The 13,493-nt window shown below is 38.0% G+C and overlaps 1 protein-coding gene across 1 annotated transcript; it reads right to left on the minus strand.

Moving 5' to 3' along the window:
* Positions 1-396: 396 nt before the first annotated feature.
* mettl25 (methyltransferase like 25) lies at positions 397-13,310 on the minus strand. The gene is made up of 12 exons (XM_053650401.1): positions 13,046-13,310; positions 11,463-11,621; positions 10,586-10,704; positions 7,958-8,626; positions 7,133-7,280; positions 5,932-6,026; positions 5,754-5,783; positions 5,295-5,368; positions 4,769-4,862; positions 4,325-4,399; positions 888-959; positions 397-544 (listed from the first exon to the last, which is right to left on the minus strand). The coding sequence occupies exons 1-12, from the start codon at positions 13,248-13,250 to the stop codon at positions 446-448; spliced, it is 1,839 nt and encodes a 612-aa protein (XP_053506376.1). The 5' UTR covers positions 13,251-13,310; the 3' UTR covers positions 397-445.
* Positions 13,311-13,493: the final 183 nt, after the last annotated feature.

Genomic DNA, 13,493 nt, shown 5'->3' on the forward strand with positions numbered 1-13,493 from the left:
AACAGGAACACAAAAGATCTTTTTGGATTAGATTTCAAAGAAAAGATTAGATATGTATGCCTGTGATCTGATATGGATTAATATCTCACATATGTGAAAACTGCTTTGGGAAAATTCGCATGCCTGTGTAAACATGGCCATATCCGGTTTCCTTTCATTCACCCTGGTGAATTAGTGTCTAACCCTGTCTAAGTCTAAATTCATTCTGACACATGTTCTGGGTTAAGTTAGAATGAATAATATGACAAAAAATTAAACCAGAACTTGCTTAATCATTATAATTTGATAATATATAGAGCCGAGCCATAAGTGTGACAATGTTTATAATGGAAAATTGACAAATAAGACATGAACGTACAATGAAAATATAAAAATTGTAAGTTTAATTAAAACAATAATAGGACTACAATAAAAAAACAGACTTGAGGTAAAACATGTTTGGGTTTTATAAAATACCAGGACCCTTTATTCCGACAATAGCGTAACATCTAGGGGACAGGAGTGGGTCGAAGAGCTGCACCAGAGTGGAGTAGGCCACATTCTCCTGTTAAAACATATCATTTAATATAAAATTAATACTTTAGAGAGGCACGTGGTAACTATATCTATATCAGTAGTGCTATATCTGGGGCTGCAGGCCAATCATGAATAGCTATGAAGTTTAACATTGTCCACTAAGCACAGTACACAACTCAGGTACTAGTGAATTGACTATTGATCCGTGTTGGGATTTTTACAGTATGATATTGTACTTGTCCTTTAGACAATGATGAATGAAAAGCTAACATCAAAGCTTGTCCTGGGCTGCTGATTTCTACACCTTTGCAACTCCATCTTCACTATAAAACCGATCAAATAAACCTAACAGATTCCAGTGGCTTCTTTACCCGTTCCTTCAAGTAGCACAGACGGTCCAGCAGGATAAGACCTTCAATACAGGGAGCCAAAGTCACCTTTAACTGAGAAAGAAAACAACACTGAGTCAAACACCATTTCTTTAGTGTTTTTTTTTGTTTGCTTGTAATATTGATAAACACCTACAGATGTTCAATATTACAATAAAATACTAATGTAGGTTTTAAAAGCCCTGTTTGGACAGGGTTATCTCCGGTATCTCTGTGAAGTCCAGCCAAATCGCTCACATCAGTAATTTTTACGTTACACTTTTCTGTGTCTACTTCGTCTTTAAACTACTACTATAAAATGGCCTGTAAAACTAATGTACATCCATCCATCCATCTTCTATACCGCTTATCCTTCCTTCAGGGTCACGGGGGAACCTGGAGCCTATCCCAGGGAGCATCGGTCACAAGAAGGGGTACACCCTGGACAGGGTACCAATCCATCGCAAGGCACAATCACATACACATACACGCACCCATTCATACACTACGGATACTTTGGACATACCTATCAGCCTACCATGCATGTCTCTGGACTGGGGGAGGAAACCGGAGTACCCGGGGAAACCCCCGCAGCACGGGGAGAAATGCAAACTCCAACTAATGTACAGTACTGTGCAAAATTCTTAGGCACATGTAAAGAAAGGTCTTCACAAATAATTAAATTAAATGTTTCTGCATTAAAAAAATATAAATACCATAAAGAGCAGTAAACAGTAATAAATAAAACAAAGTCAATATTTGGTGTGATTACCCTTTGCTTTTAAAAAAATCGTAGACTCAAGTAGAGTTAGTGCAGGTTTATAAAGAAATGAGCTGTAAGTTTTATTGAGCATGTTGCAGAACAAGACATGGTTCTTCAGGAGACTTTGTCATACTCGCTTCTTATTTTTGCAGCAAAACCCAGCAGCCTTCATTATGTTTTATTATGCCTTCATAAAGTGTCTCTTACGTAATACGCTGCTTTCTTTACTGACATACAAGCATTTTTCTGTAACATTTATTTTTGTGCTGGAAAACTAATGCTTGGAAATTTAAAAATGTTTTTGTCATAAAATAAAAATCTATAGCAATGTTTGTACTGAAAAAAATTAGGGTACCTAAGACTTTTGCACAGTACTGGATATCCTGTCTAAATTGGCATGTTAGTAAAAAACAAACAAACATTATTTTACATGAGAAAAAGAGTCATAACACTTTTTCTTAAGTATGGGAATACTCCAGGGAGCACTCTTTAGTATTGCCTTCCCAAACCAAGACAAATTTGGCCAGACTTAAAATAAGCAATAAAATATTACAAAGAACATTCTAGTAATGATCGTTCGTAGAGTATGAATACATTTTATTAATCCTGTGCAAATTGCTTCTAATTATTACTGACATCCGACACTGACATAACAGATATCTTATCCTGTCTGAATAACACTAGAGACACACTGAAATAAAAACTTTCTTATCTTGCTAGTTTATTACTTAGCTTCAGCCACTTAAAATAAATTCCTGTTTGTTTTGTATTTAAAAAAAAAAAATATATAGTAACTGTCTCTGAATGTCTTCTGATTTTTGGTAATGGCACCATGCACATGTAGACAATGGGAAAAAAATGTAGCATCACATGTAGACTAGCATCTGGGTCGGACAACATGTTCTTTTAAAGCGCCTACTATTCACAATTCGCAATAAAGTTCCATCCAGTGCAACTACACTGTGAAATACATGTATTATAATGACTGTTTTCTTTTTTTTAAAAGATATCTTTTAAATATAATATCTTCCACTATGTACAGTGGGATCCAAAAGTCAGACACCACTAGTGAAAATGCTTCTATTTTTACTTCTCTTCATTCAAATAGAAAAGATTATGCATGAGGAAAATCTGATCTTTGGTGCAAAGCAGTTAACATGGTCAATATCACCTTTGTTTACATTTAAATAGGGACGTAGATATAGCACAGAATCTTGAATACTAAAGATGCAAGATATTGATCATTTACTTTCTTGGTTTTAAATATTTCATAATTCTAATACATTATGTTTATTTCCAATATAAACCCTCCCCCCAGATTTTTTACTTTTGAATCACAGTGTATATGCTACAAACTTTTGTGCCAAGGCTGAATCTATAACCTCCATACTAATATGTATATCTCATACTAAGTTGTTTCAGAAATTAAAACAAAATCTAAGATAAAGCAAAGGAAACCTGACTAAACACAAAATACAGTTTTTAAATGATAATGTTATTTATTGAAGCAAAAAAGTTATCCAATACCAACTGGGCCTGTGTGAAAATGTGTTCGCCCCTGTAGTTACCAACTCCCCAAATCTATGAAACTGCATTCATAATGGGGTTCAGCTGGACTAGACGCAACCAGGAGTCATTACTGCAAACCCTGTTCAATCAAATCAACACTTAAATAGAACTTTTAGAAATGATGAGGAAGAAGGTGCTTGAAATACATCAGTCTGGGAAGGGTTACAAAGCTATTTCGAAAGCTCTGGGACTCCAAAGAACCACAGTGAGAGACTTTATCTACAAATAGATAAACCTGGCACAGTAGTGAACCTTTCCAGAAGTGGCCGACCTTCCAAAATTCCTCCAAGAGCACAGCAAGGACTCATCCAGCAAGTTACAAAAGAGAGAAGGATAACATCAAAGGACCTACAGGCCTCTCTTGCATCAATAAAGGTAACTGTTCATGACTCTACTATCAGAAAGACACTGGGCAAAAATGGCATCCATGGAACGGTGGTGAGGTGAAAACCACTGCTAACCCACAAGAACATTAAGGATCATCTGAATTTTGGCAAAACACACCTTGATGATCCTCAAACCTTTTGGGAGAATGTTCTGTGGACTGATGAGTCGAAAGTGAAACCCTGTTACGTCTGGCGTAAACCACACATGCTTTGCTGCTTCAGGGCCTGGGCAACATGCAGTAATTGAGGGAAACATGAATTCTGCTCTCTACCAGAAAATCCTAAAGGAGAATATCCGGTCTTCAGTACATAAGTTGAAACTAAAGTGCAACTGGATTATGCAGCAAAACAACGATCCAAATCATAGGAGTAAGACCTAGTCCTATAAGTAAGTGAAAGACTGATGTCCAGTTATCGGAAGCATTTGGTTGCAGTTATTGCTGCTAAAGGTGGCATAACCAGATTTTAAGTTTAACGGGGCAATTAGTTTTTCACATTGGTGATAGGTGTTGGATAACTTTCTTTTGCTTCAATAAATAAACAAATAAATAAATAAATAAAAACCTCTATTGTGTGTTTAATCAGGTTGCCTTTGTTTTATGTTGCATTTCATTTGAAGATCTAAAACTATTTAGCATGAGATATACACAAAAACAGGAGAAATCAAATACTTTTTCACAGCACTGTACAGTTCAGACCAAAAGCCCTGAAACGAAGCTCACCATGTTGAAGGCCACCATCTCATTCTTCCTAGAGGTGTACAGGTCATGGTAGCTCTGAATCACACTGTCTGAGAGCTAATGAAGAAGAATTAGAGAAACAAACAAAAAAAAAAGAAAACTTGTACGTAAGAAGCAAATCCTAAACTCAATCAAGAGACACGCACAGTGCACAAAATTACATGCACTAAAACCAATTTACAGAATAAAATTCACTTCAGTGTAACTGTCCTCTTTCAAAATCAATATACTGTAAATGCTCATTAAATGCAAATGAATATGTTCAGTTTAGCAAAAAAAATAAACCAGTATTATCATATAACCCAGATTATAATAAATCAAACATAAATCAAAAAGCAGCAGAATTTATGACATGGGCTTGAGATCAAAGGAAAATAAAAACAGGGTGTGTCTCCATCGTTCATTTTCAGTCTCACCACCTCTGACCTTTGATTCGTCCAATTCTAGTTTCCTGAGAGCTCTCCTCACATAGTCCACAAATGACGACGCTTTGGAATAAACATTCCCAACACGCTTCTCACTGCCAACAAGAAAGCCAATCAGAATCATGTTGCAAACTTGTCGATTAATAATTGCATGATTTATAAAAAATGGATAGTTTCGGTTCGAAAATCACATTGGCTGAGCCATGTTCGAAGATCGATACACACACACACACACAAACACACACATGACAACATCATAGCAATTGAATTCTGTATTAATGCAGAAGATTTTAAGCCAATAAAACGGTTACACTTAAGTCACTGTTCTGTCCATGGAATACCTTAATCTTTGTGGGTATGGAGATTTTAGGACACCCTTACCCTTGATAAAATCACTCTAAACACCCCCCTACGTCTAATTCTGTTTGACATTAAAGACCTGGGGCTTTTTCAATTATTCACCCAGAAAATAAGAAAAATACAAATGTTTGCACTGCCATGTATATATAATCTCATATAAGAGGTACCTTTTATGGGCGTCATAGTGATCCTGTAAAATAACATGAAGAACAGCCCGATAGAAGAGCGATTCAATAGGAAGCTGAGAAGAAGAGGTGAACAAGGCAATTAGAGTGCGTAAATGCCTAAATATAAACATCAACATTTTTTGCTAATTATCCAAAAAAAAAAAAAAAAAAACAACAACAACCCACAAACACAAATGTAACCACTAAGTCATAAATATTAATGACAATGATAATGAGTCTTTATTGATCACATATAGATATGCACTGTGAAATTCTTTTCTTCACATACCCCAGCATGTTAGGAAGCTGGGGTCAGAGCAGGGAAGCAAATATTCATATCCCTCCATTCCATTGTAATGGTACAGTAGGACTGGTATTCACCATGTTGTTATTACTGTCACACAAAACCTCTCTCCGTTTGCTTAATGGAAGCATGAATTGATTTAATGAGTTACTCACCCCTCCTCCAACTGATACTCTCTCAAGAGCCTATGAACCAAAGAACAGAAAATCCTTGACATACAACCCACATGGTTTGTAAGGTATTATGGCATTGAGAGTGACTCAATTTATAATTCTATCAGTCGATAAATAATAAGACCAATATCTTAAACAAAAGCTGTTTTTTTTAACTTACGAGACATGCAGACATTCTGGCATTCCGCCCACAGAAGCACGCCTGGTCCCGTAGATATTGACTCATGGGAAACCCATACACACCACTCTCACACTCTGGTCAAGATAAGAAAGTCATGGAACAGAAAAGATGAAGTCCAGAATGAATAAATATCATTATATAGTTAAAACTATTCCCATATCTCAGAAATGAAACCTGATATAAACAAGAAGTTAGACTGGGATATATTATTGCTTCACTGTAATAAAAGGCTCGCTAGTCAGACCCAGCTTTCGCTAAAGAGTCTGGCCCATTTGTTTAAGTACACATACTCAGAACTGAGGCGAGCCAATCAGACCGCAACCTTCAGGATCCTGAAACTTTGGGTGCGCAAAAGATACTAGACATTCCATGAGACGCTTCATGAGGTGCTCAATGAGACGGTCTATAAGATGCTCCATGACATGGTGCATGTGATGCTCCATCAAACAAACCATGAAACACTCCATGAGACAGTCCATGAAATGCTCCATGAGATGGTTCATGGGACGTTGCTTCATAAGACAATCCATAAGCCAGTTTATGACATGCATCATGTGATGCGCCATTAAATGCGCCATAGGATACTCTATGAGATGTGCCATGAGACGTGCCACATGACGAAACATAAGACAGTCCATTACACGGTCTATGAGACATTCCATGAGATGCTCCACGAGTGTTAGTAGAGACAAAGCTGCTAATGCCTGCCTTTACTAAGAGCTCTTATGTTATTGTGACGCAGGGGTGGACAGAAGGGGTGGACTTGACTAATCCTATGCAAGATTGTTCACTGTTGTCTTTGTCTTTGTCTTGTCTTGTTATGTTATTATAATGTGTAATGTCTATAAGCACAACGAGAGCTCAACAAGAGAGCCAAATTCCTTGTATATTCTAATGTAACTTAATAAAGTTCACGAATGAATGACAGCACTTTGAAAATATATATTTTTTTGGGTTGAAAATGCAGTGTATGTTGGTAAATTAGTGAGAAGAAGGAATTGGTCTATTCTTTTCAAACCCTGCATCAGGCATTTTAACATAATCACATATTTTAAATCATGGAGTTGGGCACGATCACTGGATCGCAGCCACTTGGCTCCTGAAGTAACTGCAATGCTGTATGATTGAATCAACTCTGTGTGTGTGTGTGTGTGTGTTCAGTAGCTGGGAGTGCACTCACCCTGTGCATCTTCGTCAAACTCCTCAGAGAGGAGGTGGTAGCAACAACCCACGCTGCACACGGCCTGAAGCTCCTGTTTGGCCTCGAACATGCGCAGTGTGCTGGGAGCCAGATCTCCACACGTATGCAAGCCCACCATGACCGCATTCTGGAAGAGAGACAGCGAGAGAGAGCGATTTGGTTTATCTGTCAGAACACAGCATAGTGTTGGACTTATAACACAAACATCTCATGCAACTCAATGTGTCATTCCTGAGTCCCGACTTCCCATAATCCACACCATGCTCATCATTGGAATAATTACAGGCTACATTACTGCTATATCACATCAGAGGAATGATGAAATGCCAAGTTTCTGGTGTATATTTAGATCTCATTGCTGGTTGTCTGAATTATTACACTTCCAGGGGTGTGGTAACATGGATGGCACAGATAAGCACCTTTGATATAAGCCGTGCAACCTCAATGGTCATCCAACCTCAAAATAATTAAATAATTCTGATTATTCAATTCTTTTGTGCTGAAACGGGAAGCATTGCCGTCTCACAGCTCCATGGTCTATACAAAAAGCTGACATACAAATAAAGATGAATTGAACTGAAATTGAAATCTCATTATATGGCTAAGGAAATCAGATTATATTTGTTCCTTGGCCATTTAATGATTCATATTTTTTCCGTATTTGCCCTTGATTCTACCCTCCTTAAGCAATTACAATTCTGTTTTGCAAAAACTCACTGTGCTGTTTTAGAAACTAGAATCTAAACAGTGTTAATAGGAGAAGTTCTCCTTGCTCAGTGTGGTGCAGTTTTGCTCATCCCTCACCTCCAGCTCTCTAATAAGTGTCCTAAGCTCTGTTTCAGCTGTAACATAAGACGTCAGAGGTGAGTACAGGTTTTTGGTGTCACTGTTGCCTTTTCCATCCCGTGCCTTCCTCTCAAGGTTCTCTCTCTTCCTCCTCTCTCTCTCCTCTGCGCTCAGCTGGCTGGGGGGAACCCGAGGGGAGGCTTGCTCCACAATATCAGGCGCTAACGCTGTGAAAAAGGGGTTCTCTATATCAGCGTTTGTTGGTTCTGATTCTCTGGAACCACTCAAGGCTGAGAGAGCATCCTTGTCCAGATCTGATGAAGAAGAGGACTGAGCTTCAGCCATGTGATTATTTCTGGCATGCTTTTTGATTTCTCTCTTCTCTTCTGCACCATACTGCTCATCTTTCGGCTCATGAGAACGTCTGGGTCTATGATGGCCTTGCATTCTCTCTTCCTGTTCATCATCATTTTCTTGTCTGTCTCTCATGTCTTTATTTGGAACTTCCTGGTTACTCCGGACTTGTCCATGCTTTTGGTAGGCTCTGGAAAACTTCTTCAGTTTCCTGTTCCTCTCCTGAGCACCACGCGTGTTTGTGCTGGAGCAGTCGATGCCAAACACCTGCAGGCTGTACTGCATGGAGAGGAAAGAGCACAGGTAACCTTTACCTGAGCCCACATCTATAACCTGAGAGAGAGAGAGAGAGAGAGAGAGAGAGAGAGAGAGAGGTGTAACCAAATTTAATGGAATAAGAGGTAGTATTAAAGGACCTCAGTTCTGGGCACATTTGTTTGTTTGTTGGTTTGTTTGTTAATTTTATACATCTCCTCTAGTGTATGAAAAATCTTTGAAAACTGAGATCTAATCATTACATCTTCTCATTGTTCTTAACAGAGCTCTCAACATTGGCAACAAGAAAACCCAAACTGGCAGAAAGAAAAAACAGAATTGTACCGCAAAAAAACGATTACAGGTCATAGTTCACTTCAACACAAAGCAAAAGTGACTGCTACCAGGAGCAAACATTTCTCTTTCAAATTCCTCGGCCTTTCCCCTTCAGTGCATTATTTTTCCCCCCGCTGTGTGAATTTTATTCGTGTTTGTTCTGACTGCTGTTTTAGCTGAAAAGAACAAAAATGTAGGTTTCAGTTATATATTGTATTGCCATAGCAAAGGGGTTGCAAAGAATTTGCAAATGCTATGTTTCAACTAGGGATGCACCGAATGTTCGGCAACCAAAATTATTCGGCCTAATAATAATGCAAAAAAAGCACTTTCGGTGTTCGGCCGAATAAGTGAAAAGGCCAAATAAATTTGACCGAACAATGACGTGTTTGATGACGCGCCAAATAGCCTAGCAAACGGAGTGAGATGTGCGAATGTCACGACCTCCACTTCCGGCAGCGCGCTCGGAGTGATGAGGGGGCGCGCGTATGTACGAGCTACGTTCACGAGCGCATGCTCTTTGGATGTTGACAACCGTGACATTGTTTACTGTGGACATGTGCATTTGTTTTGTTTCTGTTCCGGAGTATTCTGTCACGTCGCGAGACGTAAGGGAGTAGAGTACGGAAGCAGGTAAAGACGTATTTATTTAAGGGAACATAACATTAACAACGTATCTAACTATACTATATCTACTATAATACTCTGCGAGGTGTACAGGGACGCGAGCGGTATATATCCCCAATATAATCAGCCGTATAGAACCGAATAGAACCATTTTTTGCACTCTTGTCAATGCACTTTTTAATGCACTTCTTTGTTGTAGGCTACAGTGTGTTCCATTCTTTCAGCAGTCAGTTATAGGCCTAACATCGGCTATTCAAGGGGGGCTCAACGATGACCACATCAAAATATTTTTATTTTACTCATTTATTTCTTTAAAGTTATATTGTGCCTTGTTGGTAGCCTATGTCTGCTGGAATGAAAAAAAATGTTCAGTGTTAAATAAATATTTTGAAATTGTAGTTTTTGTAATTGATTTTTTTCTTTGAAAAGCAAGACAAAATAGTAAAAAGCACATTTTGACTATTTAATTTATGCAATGGTGGAAAAAATGGTAAAATAAATGGAAAAAACCGCGAAAAAACGTGTTCGGTATTCAGCCTTCGGCCAAGTTTTTCATTATATTCGGTTTCGGCTTAGGCCAAGAATTTTCATTTTGGTGCATCACTAGTTTCAACCATAAATGTTGGTAACACTGTTCTTAATAAAAGATATTTCTAGTTCAACCTGCTAAAAAAATGTATACAGCATGTTGTAGGGACGTCTAAATGTCATCATTAGTCCATAAATCGAGAACGACTTCAGTTTCCTTTGCATACTACGATATGAATATGAAAATGTGAAAATGTGAAATCTAAAACTTCAACTAATCACATTATTGGCTGCCAAGGCCTGCAGTCTCTTTCATACTTGGTGAGGACTGCACCCATGTTCACTTGAAGTAAACCCTAGACCAGTAATTTAGACCTGGGACCATACCGGGTTAAAAAAACAGCTTTAACACTAAAACAAATGCCCTGATCTCCATGGTGCAAACAGACCCATGCCTGGAAAAAAACAAAAACAAACCTATAACTTCAGAAAATTCAAGTCAAGTTCGAATGATTGGGACTGTCCTGATTACAAGATGCTTCTTACCTGTTTGACTCTGCAGTATCTAGATAAAGCAGCCACCACTTCAGCCATAGCTGGCACCTCATGAGCCTTCTTAGAGTTCATGAACTCATCAGGTAGGAGAGGTCCACCTGACGTCCCATCTGAAATAATTCCAGCATATATACAGTAACATGCAAAGCAATGTTGTACAGCAAAGATGCCTTCAAAAATAAAGAAATTAAATGTTTGTACATTTAAAAAATACTATAAATAAAGTAATAAACAGTAATAAATTAAACAAAATCACTATTTTGTTTGACGACCCTTTTCTTAAAAAAAAAAAAAGAGTAGTCTCAGGTACACTTTCTACAGGTTTATAAAGGAAATGAACTGTAAGTTTTATTGAGCATGTTGCAGAACCAGTCACGGTTCTTCTGGAGACTTTGACTGTCACACTCACTTCTTATTTTTTCAGCAAAACCCAGCAGCCTTCATTGTGTTTTTTGTCCGAAAAGTGTCTCTTACGTAATACGCTGCTTTCTTTACTGACATACAAACATTTTTCTGTAACATTTAATTTTGTGCTGAAAAACTAATGTTTGGGAATATAAAATGTTTTTGTACTGATTCTATAATGTAGAAGTCCTAAAATAAAAATCTATAACAAATTTTGTACTAAAAAAATAGGGTGCCTAAAAAGTTTTCATATATATATATATATATATATATATATATATATATATACATATATATATATATACACACATGTATATACATATATATATATATATATATATATATATATATATATAATATTACATTTTGAAATTTAGTATATATATATATATATATATATATATATATATATATATATATATATACTAAATTTTGAAATTTGAAATTTTATGAACACACTAACCTTGGGTGTCTCCACCCATCACTCTCAGCGTGTCTATCAGTGTCTGCCGCTGCACACAGACTCCCAGGCCTGGCAGAGAGTGTGCTTCAGCAGCCCTCAGCAGAGCCGACACATCCACCAACTTCTTACTGACATCGCAGAACCCGAAACTAGTGTTCACTTTAAAATCAAAACATAAAAAAGCAAACACAGAGATCAAATAACCATCTTAGACAGGAATATGAAGCACATACATGTTATTAATAGACAATTACATATAATTTGTCTCGATACCAATATCATCAACATCTTCAAGTAAAGAGTATAACACTTTGGGGCATGCTGTTACAGGAATATAATGAATGACAGGGTGGTGCGCTGTGGAGTTACCAGCTGATTATTTTCCAAGAACAGTCCGTGCTAAAGTTTTTTTTCTTCCTTCTCCTTTTAACACAGCAATTTGCCAATGATTACCATGTTTATTCATTAAAGAACAACATGTCATACTTTTTGTCCATTTATAGCTACACTGAATGTTGTGTAATGTGCATGAGACAGGTTCCTGTTGTCACTTATTTTATAGCAGCGCTAGACAATTGTTCCCTTATCAGCCTCTTTATAACAAAACAAAACAAAGGAAAGCACAAACTCCTCTGTCCTGAAGACTTCCCCATGTTGGAAAACTGACTGTTGCAAATCACTGACACTGAAGACTCCTTCCATAACTGTCAAATAAACATCTCCTTAAAGCAAACCTCACCACATCAACAGTTGTTCAATTGTTCAATAACAATTCAAGAACATGTTTTTATCTGTATGTTATCCTGAGATTAGGTAGAGTATGCGCCATACAAGTCAGTGCCAGTGAATTGGCTGTTACTACAAAAAGAATACTATATTAGAATGACACACATTAATATAAACCTGTCGTCTGAATTACAGCTGGCACCACTTTCAGAGCTGCTGTTATATCAAATGAATTAACACCTTCTGATCAATCAGATCTGACCATTCAACAGTGCTGAGGTATAATCGTTAACAAGGAGTACTCTTACAAAGATTGTCGGGTGGTTAGTGAGTCTAGTCTAGCCTAGGACATCTTTTCTTTAAGGAAACCCCTTTGTTGTAGGCAGGCCCGGATTACTAATTCAGAGGCCCCTGGGCACAATGTCTTGTAGACATTCTACACGCCACACTCCCTACGGCCTACGTCACTGTAGATGTTAAGTGGCGCGCGTCTTTTTTAATCTTGTGTGGACGAACCAGACATTGCTCTCCATTTTCGACAATGTGAAGAAAAGAAAAGAAAATTTCTTCCCCTTGCTTGGGTCCAAAGTGCGCATGGACCCCTGGGCCCGTGCCCATAATGCCCATTGGATAATCCGGCCCAGGTTGTAGGGATTGACATACAAGCTAGGACAGGGAGAACCCTTGTCCTGCATATTTCCGTGTTTTCCCTGAACACCCACTTCAACTCAGGAAATGTTAATTACCTGAATAGTTGAATCATGAGTGTTGTGATAGATAGTTACCCCTTCACATCCATTTTACAACTACTGTGTATATATATCACAATGTACAGTGTGCTACACAGTTGAACTTGCCTTCTGGCGCCACCGTGCGGTCACGATCGGAATTAACCGCGGTTAAAACCTCCTCAGGATCCACAGCCATGAACGCGCGCCACACATCGCGCGTGTAGAAATCTACAGTGTGCGCGTTCGCGATGCGCAATGACACGGACAGAAAACTTCGAACCTCGTCGATCTTTTTCTTTAACGAGTCAGTGGAGATGTTAGAAAAGGCCATAATGTACTGAATTACACCAGAGCTGCTTCTGGCATGTTATACACGCAGCACAAATGTGACGTTTCCACTTTCACAGACAGTGCTAGTTGCAGTTTGGGTCTCAGAACCACATCAGAAACAACATTATGTAAAGTCAAGTTTGCTTTACGTAAGCAAAAAATCTTCTCTCATGATTAAATGTAGAGTATGTATGTATTTTATTTGCAATATAATTGTTTACAGCTATTAAGGTTCTGCCTGTAA

The sequence above is a fragment of the Ictalurus furcatus genome, chromosome 19 (assembly GCF_023375685.1).
Source record: "Ictalurus furcatus strain D&B chromosome 19, Billie_1.0, whole genome shotgun sequence".
NCBI classification, from domain to species: Eukaryota; Metazoa; Chordata; class Actinopteri; order Siluriformes; family Ictaluridae; genus Ictalurus; species Ictalurus furcatus.